At 40.2% G+C, this 15,927-nt stretch overlaps 1 protein-coding gene across 6 annotated transcripts in view; it reads right to left on the bottom strand.

Annotated features, from left to right (window-relative positions):
- Positions 1-5,280: 5,280 nt before the first annotated feature.
- NEDD4 (NEDD4 E3 ubiquitin protein ligase) overlaps positions 5,281-15,927 on the bottom strand; it is a 131,757-nt gene continuing 121,110 nt past the window's right edge. For all 6 annotated transcript variants that reach the window (XM_065940576.1, XM_065940577.1, XM_065940572.1 and 3 more), the window contains 5 exons: positions 12,584-12,643; positions 12,396-12,503; positions 11,543-11,639; positions 8,863-8,935; positions 5,281-8,280 (listed from right to left, as the gene is read on the bottom strand). In XM_065940576.1, coding sequence (XP_065796648.1) covers positions 8,178-8,280; positions 8,863-8,935; positions 11,543-11,639; positions 12,396-12,503; positions 12,584-12,643 — 441 coding nt within the window. In that variant the 3' untranslated portion in view covers positions 5,281-8,177. The remainder of the gene's footprint in view (positions 8,281-8,862; positions 8,936-11,542; positions 11,640-12,395; positions 12,504-12,583; positions 12,644-15,927) is intronic.

Below are 15,927 nucleotides of genomic sequence, written 5' to 3'. Positions count from 1 at the left end.
TGCTTAGTTTTTGGCAATGGGCTCTCTTAGAGGAATTTCTTCCAAGACTGGAGTTGCCTGTAGGAAGTAAGCTAATTTAGCACCTCCCTGCGTGAGCCACTCTTAGCTGCTTCTTCATTCCTTTTTGTGATGTCGAAGCATGACCCAGGCCCACTGATTCCAGTGGTGTCCGATACATAGCACCAGCCCCTTGTGGCTATGTGAAACATGGTCATTGTTAATTGAGATGTGCTGGAAGCATAAAATACACACTGTATATTGAAGACTTAGTATCAGATGATAAAAAAAAATTGTTAATTACATGTTGAAATGTTAATATTTTAGATATACTTCATTAAAATATCTTACTACTGTCAAATTCACTTACCTCTTTTTACTTTTTAAAATGTGCTACTAGAAAATTTTAAATTATATGTCACCTGCATTATATTTTTTATTTCTTAAAATTTTTTTTTAGTTGAGGTATAATTGTTCTACCAAGTTAAGTTTCTGCCGTATAATAATGTGAACTGTATTATATTTCTATTGGACAATGCTGGACTAGACCTTGGCTCAGTCTTAAATGTCTTAATATACCTTCCAAAGGCTTGCAGTGTATGCTGTGTGTTCCCTTTTTTCCATCCCTGGCTTAAATGAGTAATTAGATGTCTTGTTGATATACCCCAAATTTCTATCCACATTGTTCCCAGATGGCAATGGGGAAAGTATGTAAACTGATTCACAGGGGCAACCACAGATATTCAGAGCTCTAGTAGTGACTGAGTTAACAGAGCTTTCTTTTTTCCCTTCTCACACTTCTTTTGAAGAATAAAACACTGATTCCTCATAGCTTAAAATCATACAACATCAACACTTATTCATAAGCATGACAGCATCACAATACAGAGAAATACTGAAAAAGCAAACGTACTTGGCTACTCAGTCTTCATCACTGAGACTCTGGTCATCCCACTGAGTTATTTCACTGTCTTCAAGTCTAGAAGTTTATGCTACATTTGGCCTAATGCCCCGTAATGTAGTATTAACCACATCATTGATCTGGATTCTGTTTTTAAGTCTAGCATTCATGAAAGTCCTGTTTGTTTAAACAGATTATCCTTAGCTCACTGTGCTCATTACTTCTTACTAACTGGAGAGAATATACTTGAGTTTCTGATTTATAAAATATATATATTAAAGAAAAAACAACTCTCAGGCAGATATGGGGTGTGCCTTGATAGTCATTATTCTTCATAAGAGAACTTAAATCAGAATCTGAACAATGAATTCAGATCAGCCTACAGTTGATCCTCAACAGCCTACAGTTATGGCTTTAACAACTGGTTAGCTTCCCAAGGAGAACACTCTGCTCCACAGTTTTGTGCCTGCTCTTGGCCTTTCAGTCCCCAGGGCATCTGAAGGTTCTCCCACCCCTCTCCTCCCTGGAGACTGAGAGCCAGCAAATGATCAACAGCTCTGGGCTGTGAACAGCTTTCTCTGCTTTTGGCTAGGGCTTCTCTGGTGGTTCAGATGTTAAAGAATCCACCTGCAATGAGGGAGACCTGCATTTGATCCCTGGGTTGGGAAGATTCAACCCACTCCAGTATTGTGGCCTGGAGAATTTCATGGACAGAGGAGCCTGGCAGGCTACAGTCCATGGGGCTGCAAAGAGTTGGACATGACTGAGCGACTTTCACTTTCACTTGATTTGCACCCACGTGGTGCTAGTGGTCAAGAACCCACCTGCAGGAGACTTAAAAGACAAGCAGGTTCTATCCCTGAATCAGGAATATCCCTTGGAGGAGGGCATGGCAACCCATTCCAGTATTCTTGCCTGGAGAATTCCATGGACAGAGGAGCCTGGTGGGCTACAGTCCATGGGATTGTAAAAGTTGGACATGACTGAAGAGACTTAGCATGCACACACACACTATCGTGAACATAACTTCACTGGAAGGAATACCAATCCTTCAAACAAACAAAAAGATCAGCGATGGTCTGTTTACATAATAAGGAAGCTTCTAAGGATGCATATGTATGTGCTCAGCCTGTGTTTGTTTTTATATATTATTTGTGTAAAAAGTACTATAAACCTATTACAATACAGTATATATAGCTCATTGTGTTAGCTGGGTACCTAGGCTAACTTGTTGGACTTATGAACAAATTGTGAACTTACAAATATGCTCTCAGAACAGAACTCATTTGCATGTAGGGAACTTACTGTAGTCATGTTTATCAAGTATTTATGTGTTGGGAAGTGAACATATTAAAAATGTACACAAAGTCCCTGTTCTCAAGCTGCCCAAGTGTGTAGGAGAGAATTATGTAAACAAAGTAAAGCAAAACAATGCAATTCATGCTACTATGTACCAAACGCTAAGGCCACAGCACCCTTGCATTGGTCCAAAAGGAAGAGTGATTTTGCAAGTGGACATTAACAGCTGCAGAGAAACTTGCAGTGATTAGGGACTGGAGGATGTCCCGGTTTGGGGGGAGAGGAGGGTGCCTGAGTCGGGTACAATGGAAGGTGGAACTCATGCATTAAGCTGGGGACAGACTGAATTTCATGCCAGTGGGTTTGGACTCCTTGCTTCTGCCTCTGGGGAACTTTCAAAGGGTTTTTGGCAGAGTAATCTGATCAGATTTGTCTACTAGAAAGGAGCATAGGTGTAGGAGGGATGGACTGCATAAGATGGCTAGCAGATGAAGAGACTGGGAGAACCCAAGTAGGCGGCTGATTTAGTGGTAAGTTTTAATGCTTAAGAAAAATACACAGGAATCTACAGAAGCCCACTATTCAGAATGAGGTCCTGAGATTCTAACACTTAGTTTGTGTGTGTTAGTTGCTCAGTTGTGTCCGACTTTTTGCAATCCCATCGGCTGGAGCCCACCAGGCTCTGTCCATGGGATTTTCCAGGCACGAATACTGGAGTGGATTGCCATTTCATTCTCCAGGGAATCCTCTGGACCCAGGGACCAAACCCGGGTCTCCTGAACTGCAGGCAGATTCTTTACCATTACACCTGGGAAGCCCACAACACAGTTCAATATCCTTTATAAAAGGAACGTGTCTTTTGGACACGTTGGACAGCAAAGCAAGGACTTCCTGTACAGGGAGACATGGTGAGGGCTAGCTACTGCCTGAGCTGGTAAGCACTGGAAGGGTGGGAGCAGGGAAGAAAGGGGTTTGCACCCCACAGATTAAAACAACAGTCATGATTTTAACAGAAACAGGGCTAGAACAATACATTCCCAGAGCTGATTGGGGTTGGGTGTTGGATTCCCTTCCAGGTATCCAGAGGAAGGATGAAAAGACATTTAGTTCTGAATTAAAACCTGGAACTTCTTTTCTCATAGAAACAATGTTGTAAATACATTATATGACAGGCCTCTTGAATGAATTGTTCTTCAGTTGCTCAGTCAGGTCTGACTCTTTGCAATCCCATATACTGCAGCGCACTAGGCTTCCCTGTCCTTCACTATCTCCCAGAATTTGATCAAATTCATGTCCATTGAGCCACCGATGCCATCCAACCATCTCATCCTCTGTCGCCGCCTTCTCCTCCTGCCCTCAATTTTTCCTACCATCAAGGTCTTTTCCAGTGAGTCGACTCTTTGCATCAGGTAGCCAAAGTGTTGGACCTTCAGCATCAGTCCTTCCAATGAATATTTGAGGTTGATTTCCTTTAGGATTGCCTGGTTTGATCTCCCTGCTGTCCAAGGGACTCTCAAAAGTCTTCTCCAGCATCACAGTCAGAAAGCATCAGTTCTTCGGTGCTCAACTTTCTTTACAGTCCAACTCTCACATCCATACATGACTATTGGAAAAGCAACAGCTTTGACTAGATGGACCTTTGTTAGCAAAGTAATGTCTCTGCTTTTTAATACACTGTCTAGGTTGGTCATAACTTTTCTTCCAAGGAGCAAGCGTCTTTTAATTTCATGGCAGCAGCAACAGTCCACAGTGATTTTGGAGCCCAAGAAAATAAAGTCTGTCACTGTTTCCATTTCCCCCCCATCTATTTGCCATGAAATGATGGGACCAGATGCCATGATCTTCATTTTTTGAATGCCAGCTTTTCCACTCTACTCTTTCACCTTTATCAAGAGGCTCTTTAGTTACTCTTTGCTTTCTACCATTAGGGTGGTGTCATCTGCATATCTGAGGTTATTGATATTTCTCCCAGCAATCTTGATTCCAGCTTGTGCTTCATCCAGCCCGGCATTTCTCATGATGTACTCTGCATATAAGTTAAATAAGCAGGGTGACAATATACAGCCTTGACGTACTCCTTTCTCAATTTGGAACCAGTCCGTTGTTCCATGTCCAGTTCTAACTGTTGCTTCCTGACCTGTATACAGGTTTCTCAAGAGGCAGGTAAGGTGGCCTGGTATTCCCATCTTTTTAAGAATTTTCCACAATTTGTTTCCACGCAGTTAAATGCTTTAGCATAGTCAATGAGCAGATGTTTTTCTGGAATTCCTTTGCTTTTTCTATGATCCAGCAATGTTGGTAATTTGATCTGTGGTTCCTCTGCCTTCTAAATTCAGCTTGAACATCTGGAAGTTCCTGGTTCACGTACTGTTGAAGCCTAGCTTGAAGGATTTTGAGCATAATCTTGCTAGCATGTGAAATGAGCACAACTGTATGGCAGTGTGAACATTCTTTGGCATTGCCCTTCTTTGGAGTTGGAATGAAAACTGACCTTTTCTAGTACTGTGACCACTGCTGAGTTTTCCAAATTTGCTGGTATATTGAGTGCAGTACTTTAACAGCCTCATCTTTTAGGATTTGAAATGGTTCAGCTAGAATTCCATCACCTCCCCTGGCTTTGTTCGTAGTAATGCTTCCTAAGGTCCACTTGACTTCACACACCAGGATTTCTGGCTCAAGGTGAGTGATCACACCATGATGGTTATCTGGGTCATTAAGACCTTTTTTGTACAGTTCTTCTGTGTATTCTTGTCACCTCTTCTTAATATCTTCTACTTCTGTTAGGTCCATACCATTTTTGTCCTTTATTGTGCTCATCTTGAATGAATAGCAAGTCTGAAATCTAGTCCATTTGTATACTATTATATTGTCTTCTGGATAGTTTACTAACAACCAGATTTTGGGAACATGACTTGTCTGTAAAGTGGAGATTCTCTGTGGTTGAGTTTATAATCATGCTACAGCATCTGCTATAAATTCAAGGTCATCTTGAGAATTCTTTGTGTTGCTGCAAAGAACTGTATCAGGAGCTATCACCAAGGATAATGGCTTGGAAATAGTTCTATTTGAAAAATAAGTCACAGTTTTTGTTTTTGCTAGAATAGAACTTTATTTATGGTATCAAGATTTTTAAAAACGGTTTTATATTTTAAAGTATGCAATAAATTTTGATACATTAATCTTGGTAATATTTTTCCCATATGAGGAGATTTTAGAAAACAATGTCAAGTGGCTTATAATTCAAAAGAGTTGTTTGCCTTGATAATTCTCTGGAATTTCAGCATTATAAATAAAAAATGAAAACAAATAAAACCATTTAAATTAGGATGAAATGCATTTGTAATACAATTTTATGTCCATTAAAATTTGTTTGATTACAGAGAAAATATAGGCTAAAATTATGTGCTTATAAGTTCTAAAAAAATATGACATCCTTGCTTTAAGAAAATGACCCTATTTACTTCCAGCTGTAGAATGCGTTTTGAGATACTTTGCTCTTTGGGATGAGGGGCTGTGTTGCTTGATACAGGTTCCTTTCAGACCATCACTGCATAACTGGAAAATGAAGCAGATGCTGGTCTGTGGCTGGGTGCTGGTGGGAGTGTCTGGTCTTATTAACACGATGTTTTATCTGAGTCACAGAATCATCCAAGTGAATGAGTCAGATGAAAAGCAAGCTATATATTTTCTCAAGGTCTGATATCTGCCATATTTGACAGAAGTGATATTTAAACAAACATGTGGTAAAATCCTTTTTTAACAAAAGCAGTTTTCACGTTCGGTTCTACATAATGAGAACATTCCAAAATGCATTGGCCCATCTTAACATTACTTTGCTCATGTGGAGAAAATGAATTCTGATGGTAAGATCCACATACAGATAAAAATATGTATACATATATTTGTATATATTCAATCCCAGAGATGATCCTGCCTTGTCTGTTAGCAGTCAATTCATGTTTAAATGAAGAGGTTTCTCTTTGGAAGTGTGGTTCATGTTCACACCTGATTTGACAAAATCTGACGGCCGGCACAAAGTACCTTCTGGCTATATGAGACTTTACAGGGCATCTCTCTGGAGCTGACAACAATCTGACATGACAATGAGAGTGTGATGCATGGCTCTTTTCCTTTGACAGAGGAAGAACCAGGAACCCAGAGAGGTGAACTTTGTTGCTTCAGTTTAAACATTTGGTAAGTGATAAAAACAGGGTGTTTCCCCTGAAAGCTGTTTAACACAGAAGATGAGACAGAGGGTGCACGGGATCTGTGAATTACTTTCTCTAAGCTGGGCTGCTGATGTGATGTTTGGAAAGTGGTTTTTCTTCTGTCACTTATGAGATCGCTACCAGGTGCTGGAAAGTACACATGGCATTAGACCCCAGCAAACTGTAACCAGCAGCCGGATACAATTTTTACACCTCTTAGAGTGTGTGTGTGTGTGTGTATTTCAGAAGATTCATAACATATATTTACAATTATCCCTAAATCACCAAAATACCATATTGAGAAATAGCTTTAACTTTTTTCAAGAGCATTTTTCTATACAATCATTCCAATACAGGTATAAAGTATATAAATACAGCCTTGGCACACTTTACCTTTGCAGGTGCACTAAAATACTTTCCCTTTTGCCTTATTCTGCTCACCTTGACTTTTGATTGTTTCAAAATTCCTTTACACATCTCTAAGTTCCTTGAGGATGGGGATGGATTTCTTTGAAGCTGACAACTCTCACCCTTTGGCCTAGACAGAGCTATGCATATCACAGGCATTCAGTAAACCTTTGTTGAATGCACGCACAGGATTTTTATGTACTTCTATTTAGCTAAAGTAGAAGTCTATCTTTAGCATTTTGCCTAAAGAGTTTTGGATTTATAGCAAAACATTATTTTCATAGTAAACAGTTTTTTAAAAAGCATAAGAAACATGGTAATAAATTTAATACAAATGATGCACTGTAACTATTCTTTGGTAATTTTTAACAAATTATTTGGTTTTTTTGACTAAAGTGAAATACTAAAAATATAAAAATGCAACTACAGAAATTAGCTTAATCTGTAAACATAATAAACCCTGTAAACATATAAGTACTACATAATTGTGCAAGTGTAAAGAATGACTAGTAAAGGCAAGTATTATACATTTAACTTAGTTCTTCAAGGCATATTTAGGAATACTGCTTTGTTGAGCTTTAGTTTGAAGAAGGAATTCTTTTAACTAAATAAAAACAGTAAAGAATAATGGCTTTATCAAAGAGCCATAGGATATACAGGCAAGAGGGAGGCACTGATACCTTTCAACCTTTGCAAATCTGAATTTGCTTCACATGTCCTATGAACTACCTTGTTTAGTAAAACCGTGTACTAACAAAAGCCAAATACTTTTAAAATGAAGAAGTAAACAGCTTTTTTTGTAAATGAATCAGTTGACTGAAAATATAGGTAACACACCTTGCAAGATTTTTACAAAAACCTGTTACTGCACGTGCAGTAGGCAGGTCTAAAAAATAATAACTAGCTGCAGGCAGCACTGAATATATTGTCGTGTGCTCAGTATTGAAGTTTTTTTCCCCCAAATTTCAGTTCTCCTTCTCAAAAAAATCACACTTTTCACACATGACACTTATCACAGGTATTCACAGTTATCATTTCAGTAGTTTAAGAAAGAACTGCCTGGCAAATACTGTAAAAGAGGTAAATCCAAGGACAAAACTCACAATTTCAGGCACACAGGACTTAAATCCTAGGGTGTGAACTCAAAATAGAACAAAACAACTATGTAAATGCAACACATTATTAAAATGAATGAAATAATGGAAAAGTTGTCAATACTATTTCTTCTAATTCGTTGACATGATTTTCTCCAATATCTGAGAAGCATCAATGGCCAAGGATTAGTAGTTCCCTGGAAAATTTTAAGTCAAGATTTTGCTTTAAAAAAAAGTGGCAGTAAAACACCATAAATGGTTACTTGAAATCTAATCAACGCCATCAAAACCCTGAGTGTTCTCAATGGCCATCTGAAGTTTATCCCACAATTCTTCAAATGACTCATAGGGTGGCAAGTCCAGGCGATTAAAGCTGAAAGAACAGAGAGAGGCTGGTTATGACGGACAGTGAAAAGGTGACAAAGTTCCCAGGGCAAACTATTCACAGTGCAGTTATTTGTGACTGAATGTTCCAAGAACAGGAAAAGACCTTTTCTCCTCAGGGAGAAGGAAGGTCTAGGGTTGGACTCAAGGTATGGACTCTCTTCATGACTTCTTGGTGGTAACCTCTCACCTCCAACCTGACCTCCAAATGTCTGGGTTCCTGTCATTTGAAACTTCAAGAGGGAATGTTCTAGCCCTCTGTGGAATGGCTTATCATTCATGTGATGGAGGCAACATATCATCAACAGTTCAGATGTGTCTCTCCAGGGTTCAGCAACCTGGACTTAAAGCCCAAGCCTGCCTGGTAAAGAAACACCTGTTCCTGAGTTAGTCTCACTGTCTTTCCATCCTCTCCCTCCCATTCCCCACCTCCTTATCTGCCACCAACACAGCATAGAGGGAACTAGACCTGTGTCTAGACTGTGAGAGGACCTGACCTTCTGTGTCTAGACTGTGAGAGGACCTTCTCTCTCTGAAGACTTGGTTCTCGAGGGTCAAAGAAACTGCTTACCAGGTATGAGCTCTTGGCAGCTTCTCAGGCGTGCCCCACTGCTCAACTGTAAATGACTGTGGTCCGTTTGAGCCTACAAGAAAGAGAAGTTACTTTGGTTTCATTTAGCCTTTATAGGAGCTCCTGAACATTTCACAACTCACTTTTGCTAATGCAACACTTAAAACACACAGATAATTCATCTAGTTTCTTTAAATTCAAAAGAAATAATACTGTCTTGGGCTCATGACTTTACCGTCCAGCTATGAAATGAGGACTCCTATCAGTTCGTCTGTGGTCACGGTATCACTCTGACCTGGGGGGCATGTCTAACGGGACTTTTGCTGTTTCCCAGCCCTGCATTTTCATATACCACCTCTATCTTAGGTACACAGAAAATGGGTATTTTTTTTGAGTGCCACTGAAAATAGCTTTAATTTTTTTTTATTATTTTTCTCTATTGATTTATTTTTTTGCAGTAAGATTATACAATGAAAGATGTAAAGATGACCTGAAATTCCACTGTTAAATCTAAGTAAACATCCTATCATTAATCTTTTTCTGCATATACATATGTATAGAATTTTATGTGCATGGGATCATTTATACATGCTACATTTTTCTCTTATTGTGAACATTCTGAGAAACTTTTTCTTCCTTTGGAGTTTTACTCAATTATTCCTTTTGCAATTCTCAACGTCCTCCAACCTCCCACGTCATCAATGCTAACAACCCGATGAGTCACCTTCCATACTTTTCTCTATGTCTCAGACTCATATCCAAACACATGTGTGAGAGTATAACTGTCAGAAGCAGTACTAAAAATACTATTTTCCATGTTACTGTTTTCTCAAAAGGCACTGCTGTTCACACATCACCCATCACAATTATATCTACAGTTAAAATTTCAGTACTTTTGTCACTGTATTTTCTGCAACATGGAATCAGATATATTTTCCTGCCTCTTGATTCTCTCACCTGAACACTCCATTTGAAAAACTCCCTATTAAGTCAACCAATATAAATGTAACATACTTCTTTCTTGGGGGGCTAAGCCACACTTCATTTGGGATCACAGTCCCACAAACAGGGCTCAAACCCGAGTGGAAGGGATCAAACCCTTGCAGTGGAAGCGTGAACTGACAGGGAAGTCCCCGTAACATACTTTTTATTGGCTAGATAATACTGTATTGTAATATTAACATTCTGAAGCAACTTCTGCTTCTTTTGTAAATCCATAAGAATTTGAATTTATAGTCTAACACTAATAACTCTGGACCTGTGTATGAGATAGTGTGTTAGTTGCTTAGTCGAGTCTGACTCTTTGCGACCCCATTGACTGTAGCCAGCCAGGTCCCTCTGTCCATGGAATTTCCCAGGCAAGAATACTGGAGTGGATAGCCATTCCCTTCTCCGGAGGATCTTCCTGAACCAGAGGTCGAATCTGGAGCTCCTGCATCATAGGCAGATTCTTTATCATCTGAGCCACCAGGGAAGTCAGTATATGAAATATCTCCTCCAAATTCCAAAAAGTGCATGCCATCATTGGGTGACTGTAGGTCTGGGCTGCATATAAGAGGAGCTGGAGATGGAGGGGGTGCCTGCCCTGCTTTGATTTTCTCTACTAACTGGTTAAAGAGCAGGAGGAGAGAATGGAATGTAACTCAGGGGAAACCACTGGAAAGACAAATCCAGTCAGGTGGGGAATGAGCATGTTGTTGAGTCTCATCCTTCTCCTTGGGAGAGAAGGGGCAGCTGCCTGACAGGTTCTGCAAACAGATGTTCAGTTAAGCTTAACAAGGAAACCACGTAGGCCAAGGAGGGGATAGAAGGGCTTCGATCTTGGCTATACCTCCTCTGAAAGAGTTGTTTTTCTTGGTATCTTTAAAAGCAAGTACATGCCATTCCAATAAGCAATATTTAACTTTGTTTATTCCATTCTTTACCCCAAATGTATTCTACTATGATACATTCTGTATTTTGTTATACACTTATTAACACCCTGTGGAACTTTATATGCTGTCTATCTTAAACCATCACACCACGGGCAATGTTTCTTCTGTAACAGAATACAGAGTGGGAATCAAATTTAAAATTCAAGAATGGAAAGTAACTTGAATCATTTCCTGTGTTTAGTTTTCTCTTTTGCTATCTCACTGAGAGTCCTTTGGACTGCAAGGGGATCAAACCAGTAAATCCTAAAGGAAACCAACCCTGCATATTTATTGGAAGGACTTCTGCTAAAGCTGAAGTACTTTGATGCTAAAGCTCCAGTACTTTGGTCATCTAATGGGAAGAGCTGACTCACTGGAGAAGATCCTGATGCTGGGAAAGACTGAAGGCAAAAGGAGAAGAGGGCAGCAGAGGATGAGAAGTTTAGACAGCATCACTGACTCAATGGACATGAATTTGAGCAAACTCCGGGAGACAGTGAAGGGGAACCTGGCATGCTGCAATTCATGGGCTTGCAAAGAGCTGGACATGATTTAGCAACTGAACAACAAACAACAACAACAAAATAGAAGGTGTATACATATATTTTGACCTTCTGCAGTGTATCTAACTATAATCATTTAAAACTATGAATTCTTTTTAACTAATTAAATATTTGTATACATGAAAGAAGACTGAAGACTAGTCAGTCATGAAAAAGACAACTGGCATCAGCTCCATTTTTTAATGATCTATGGAAAATCCATACCATACAGTTCAGCAAATCCATTCATAGGCACACGGGATGTGCCAGTGACAAACTGAAGTAATCGTATTCTTTTTTCTGAGTCCATCATTAAAACAGCCTGCATAAAATAAAAGCAGCATTTAGGAACATCACTGGAAAAAATGTTAACAAAACTACCCTGAAAAATATGTTACCAGAGTTTAGTTAGAGCCTGAATCATCACTTATGAAATTTGCATGTTTCCTGTACTTCAAGTTATGTATACAGTAGTTTACAAAGTTCTTGAGACTCCATTTCCAAGGCTTCATGGTAACTGTTTAGAATGGGGTTATAGCCTAACACAGTGACAAAATTTCCTCTTGGATGTGACTATATGGCTTTTTAAAAATTGTATTTACTGGAATTATTATTTAAAAATTGTATTTACTGGCATACACATTTCTCTATCACATTCCAAGAAGCCAAATAGGAGTCCCAGCAAATACACTGCAGGTTACAAGTTCCCTTGAAGAATCCCTTCTTTTTAAAAAGTAAGGAACCAAGAGTTGATCTCAGGTAACACTGCCACTTACTACATTTTACTTATCTATAAATAAGTATGTATGGAGGTAAATGTATATAGTACAAAATAAAAAAATTTTGTGGGGCTATATACTGGGCTGGCCAAAAAGTTCATTCGGTTTAAAAGTAAAAATTTAAAAACATATTTTTCATTTTCACCAACAACATAATTGAATAACATATTCCCTAACCAAGCAAACTTTTTGGCCAACCCAATATACTTTTTGTCTTATCTACGTGTGATCCACTAGTATAGGTAAATACGATTGAATCTATTAAGAAGTAACTTAAGAAAATGCAAGCCTTCTATTACCTTCCAAAACCACTGGATGACTTGATGATTTATGCTGTAGCCATTTTTATACTTTGTATGGTCTCTCCAGTCATTCACATCCACATCTCCCAAGCCACACATCAGAAGCTACATAAGAAAAAATGTCAAACTGTAGACAAGAAAAATCAGGGGTACAAAAGTCCTGTTTTAAGAGCAATATTTCTTACCTCTAGTTCATTTTCATCAAAAATTTTGATGAGATCCTGTGGTATCAGTTCAAAAAATCCCTAGAAGAAAGAATATATTTAAAACCCTAGTTAGCAGGGTCAATGGACAATTGCACACTTCAGTATCTGGGTGGAACTGGAGAAATCCCGTACCCACACAGATTCCTGCCACTACACGGTTCATGGGCTCTTTAACTGACATTTCAATGTCAGCAAGAAAGTACACATGTCTGTTCTCCCATTGATTCCTCAAAGTGGCTATTTTCAAACCACCCCACACCGTTCAAGCTTCCTTCTTCTCCGTGTCACCCTTTCTTTACAGCAGATGATTTCTATTTGAGAGAGAAAATAAAAGCAGCTCTGCCAGATGGAATTCCCTTCAACATTCTGCACCCCATCTTAGCACCAACATCCATGAGGGTCTTGTCCCCACTGCTGTGGAGAGAGGGACCACTTCCGCTCTGTGCTTCACTTGTTTCCTGAAGGATGTCTTCACTAAACTTTTACTAGCACATGTTTGTTTTTTTAAAGATTTTTGGGGGGATGTGGATAATTTTTCAAGTCTTTATTGAATTTGTTACAATACTGCTTTTGTTTTATGTTTTGGTTTTTTGGCCATGAGGCATGTGGGATCTTAGTTCCCTAACCAGGGAAGGAACCTGTGCCCCCTGCATTGGAAGGCAAAGTCTTAACCACTAGACCACCAGGGAAGTCCTTATTAACTCACTCTTGATGCATCTAAATTTGTTCAAGCCATATCTCATTCAAAACAAAATAAGAAAGCAAATCCCTCTTTCTTCTCTTCACACCCACATTCTGGACAGTGTTACTACACATCACCAAATCCACTTGCTCCCCCTCATCTATCCCTCAACCACTGTAATCTGACCTCTTCACCAAGGCTTCCCTAAAACTGTCCTGGAGAAAGTCAAAGATAACTTTCTGGCTACATCTAATGAATACCTTCTAGTTCCCTATCTTATTTGACTTCTCTATACTATGATATTGTTGATAATACCTTTGTTCTTGAAACTCTGTCTGCTGTTGATGGTTTTCCTCTTATGTCTCTGCCTTTGCTGATTTTCTCTGATGTCTCCTTTCCTCCTGTTCATTCCTTAAATGTTGGTGTTCCGACATCCTCACGTGTGGCAATCCACTTGCACCATTCTTACCATTCTTTTGAATTTTCCATCTTGTTTAGTCCACAGCTCCACTACAGATAGTCCCCAGATCTCCATCCTTTAAGTCACCCTGAGCTATAACTCTCCCTTCCGGAGTATCATTCATGTACATGCACAGCTCTGTTCCCACTGTCCTGATCATTTCCCCTGGGGTGATTCCAGCACTTGCTCCACTAGCCTCTGCTGCTTGTCTCGCCCTCCTCTAGCTTACTATTCATTCATACCACTTCCAGAAAGCGCTGAGCAAAATACACATTGAATCTTGGTATTTTATTGTTAACAGCCTTTAATGCCACCTTCCTTCCTCACTGGACTTCAGAGAAAACACCAAAGAAATAGGCCCCTCATCATCAGGTTCCTCCCATCTCTCCAGACTTGGTTTCGCCTCTTGCAGCCCCGTTGGCTCAGATGCCTGCAATGTAGGCAACCTGGGTTGGATCCCTTGGTTGGGAAGATCCCCCGGAGAAAGGAATGGCTACCCACTCTAGTATTCTTGCCTGATGAATTCCATGGACAGAGCAGCTTGGCAGGCTACAGTCTATGGGGTTACAAAGAGTTGAACATGACTGGGCAATTAACACTTGCATCCTTTCATCCAGTACAACTGCTTGTATTTTCTCTAACGTGTGCCCAGTTTGTCTTATTACTAGACTTGACATGTGTCGCTCCCTCTGCTTGGAACTGCATTTCCTTCTTCTCTCTGGCTGACCAATCCCTCTACCCCTCCCATGCCCCTGCCCCCACCTCTTCCTGCTTTGGTTTCTACCTCTCTTCTCTGCTTACCTAGTACTGTGAGCTCCCCTGGTCCATTTCACCCTTAGATTCTCTGCTCCTCGACGACAGGACCTATGTCCTTTTGCCTTGTACAGCACCAGACACATGGTCAGTGCTCAGTATCAAATAAATGAAAAAGTGTGTGATAACTATTTAACAGAAGACTTTTAATTAGCTTAGGAAATGAGTGCCTTGGCAACAGCCTAAATGTCCATCAATTTGGAACTTTAAGTGACTTATGAATTTACATTATGAATAAAATACAGCTACAAAGAAAGGTCACTATATATCTTGATATGTAAAACACCTCCAATAAGTATTTGACAAGAGAAGGAAGGGAGTCACAAACCAACATGTATGGCATAATCCCACTTAGGAAAAGACATAAACGGCATGTTCCAGGGGTTCCCAGAGGCTTCCCTAGTGGCCCAGATGGTAAAGATTGTGCCGGCAAAGCAGGAGACCTGGGTTCAATGCTTGGGTTGGGAAGATCCCCTGGAGAAGGGAATACCCACTCCTGTATTCCTGCAAGGAGAATTCCATAGACAGAGGAGCCTGGCAGGCTACAGTTCATGGAGTTGAGAAGAGTTGGACACGATGAGTGATTAACACTTTCAGGGGTTCCCAACCCCTGGGGCATGAATAAGTGCTGGTCTGGGGAACTGGGCCACACAGCAGGAGGTGGGGGTGGGCGAGCCAGTGAAGCTTCATCTGCTACTCTCCATGACTTGCATTACTGCTGAATTATCCCTCCACCTGACCCCAAGATCCACAGAAAAATTGTGTTCCGTGAAACTGGCCCCTGGGGCCAAAAAGTCTGTGGCCTGCTGATATATTCCACATCCCTCTAGGACTCTTGTCCCTTTGTTCACCTATGTTTAATTAAGGTGAGGGGAGGGGACTGTAAAAGGTGAGGGGGGATCCATGTTATGGAGGACTGTTTATTGCATGGACTTCTTGAATGACTGCTTTTTAACTCAACATCTATTCATTTAATACTCTGTTAGTATGAAAACAAGGGCTTCCCTGCTAGTTCAGCTGGTAAAGAATCCACCTGCAACGCAGGAGACCCCGGTTCAATTTCTAGATCAGGAAGATCCCCTGGAGAAGGGACAGGCTACCTACTCCAGTATTCTTGGGCTTCCCTGGTGGCTCAGCTGGTAGAGTCCGCCTGCAATGTGGGAGACCTGGGTTTGATCACTGGGTTGGGAAGATCTCTTGAAGAAGGGAATGGCTACCCACTCCAGTATTCTGGCATGGAGAATTCCATGGAGTGTATAGTACACGGGATTGCAAAGAGTCGGACATGACTGAGTGACTTTCACTTCACTTCAGTATGAAAACATGGGCTTCCCTGGTGGCTCAGATAGTAAAGAATCTGCCTACAAT

Source organism: Muntiacus reevesi, chromosome 7 (assembly GCF_963930625.1).
Source record: "Muntiacus reevesi chromosome 7, mMunRee1.1, whole genome shotgun sequence".
Classification (NCBI taxonomy): domain Eukaryota; kingdom Metazoa; phylum Chordata; class Mammalia; order Artiodactyla; family Cervidae; genus Muntiacus; species Muntiacus reevesi.
This window is presented reverse-complemented; position numbering and strand designations above follow the sequence as displayed.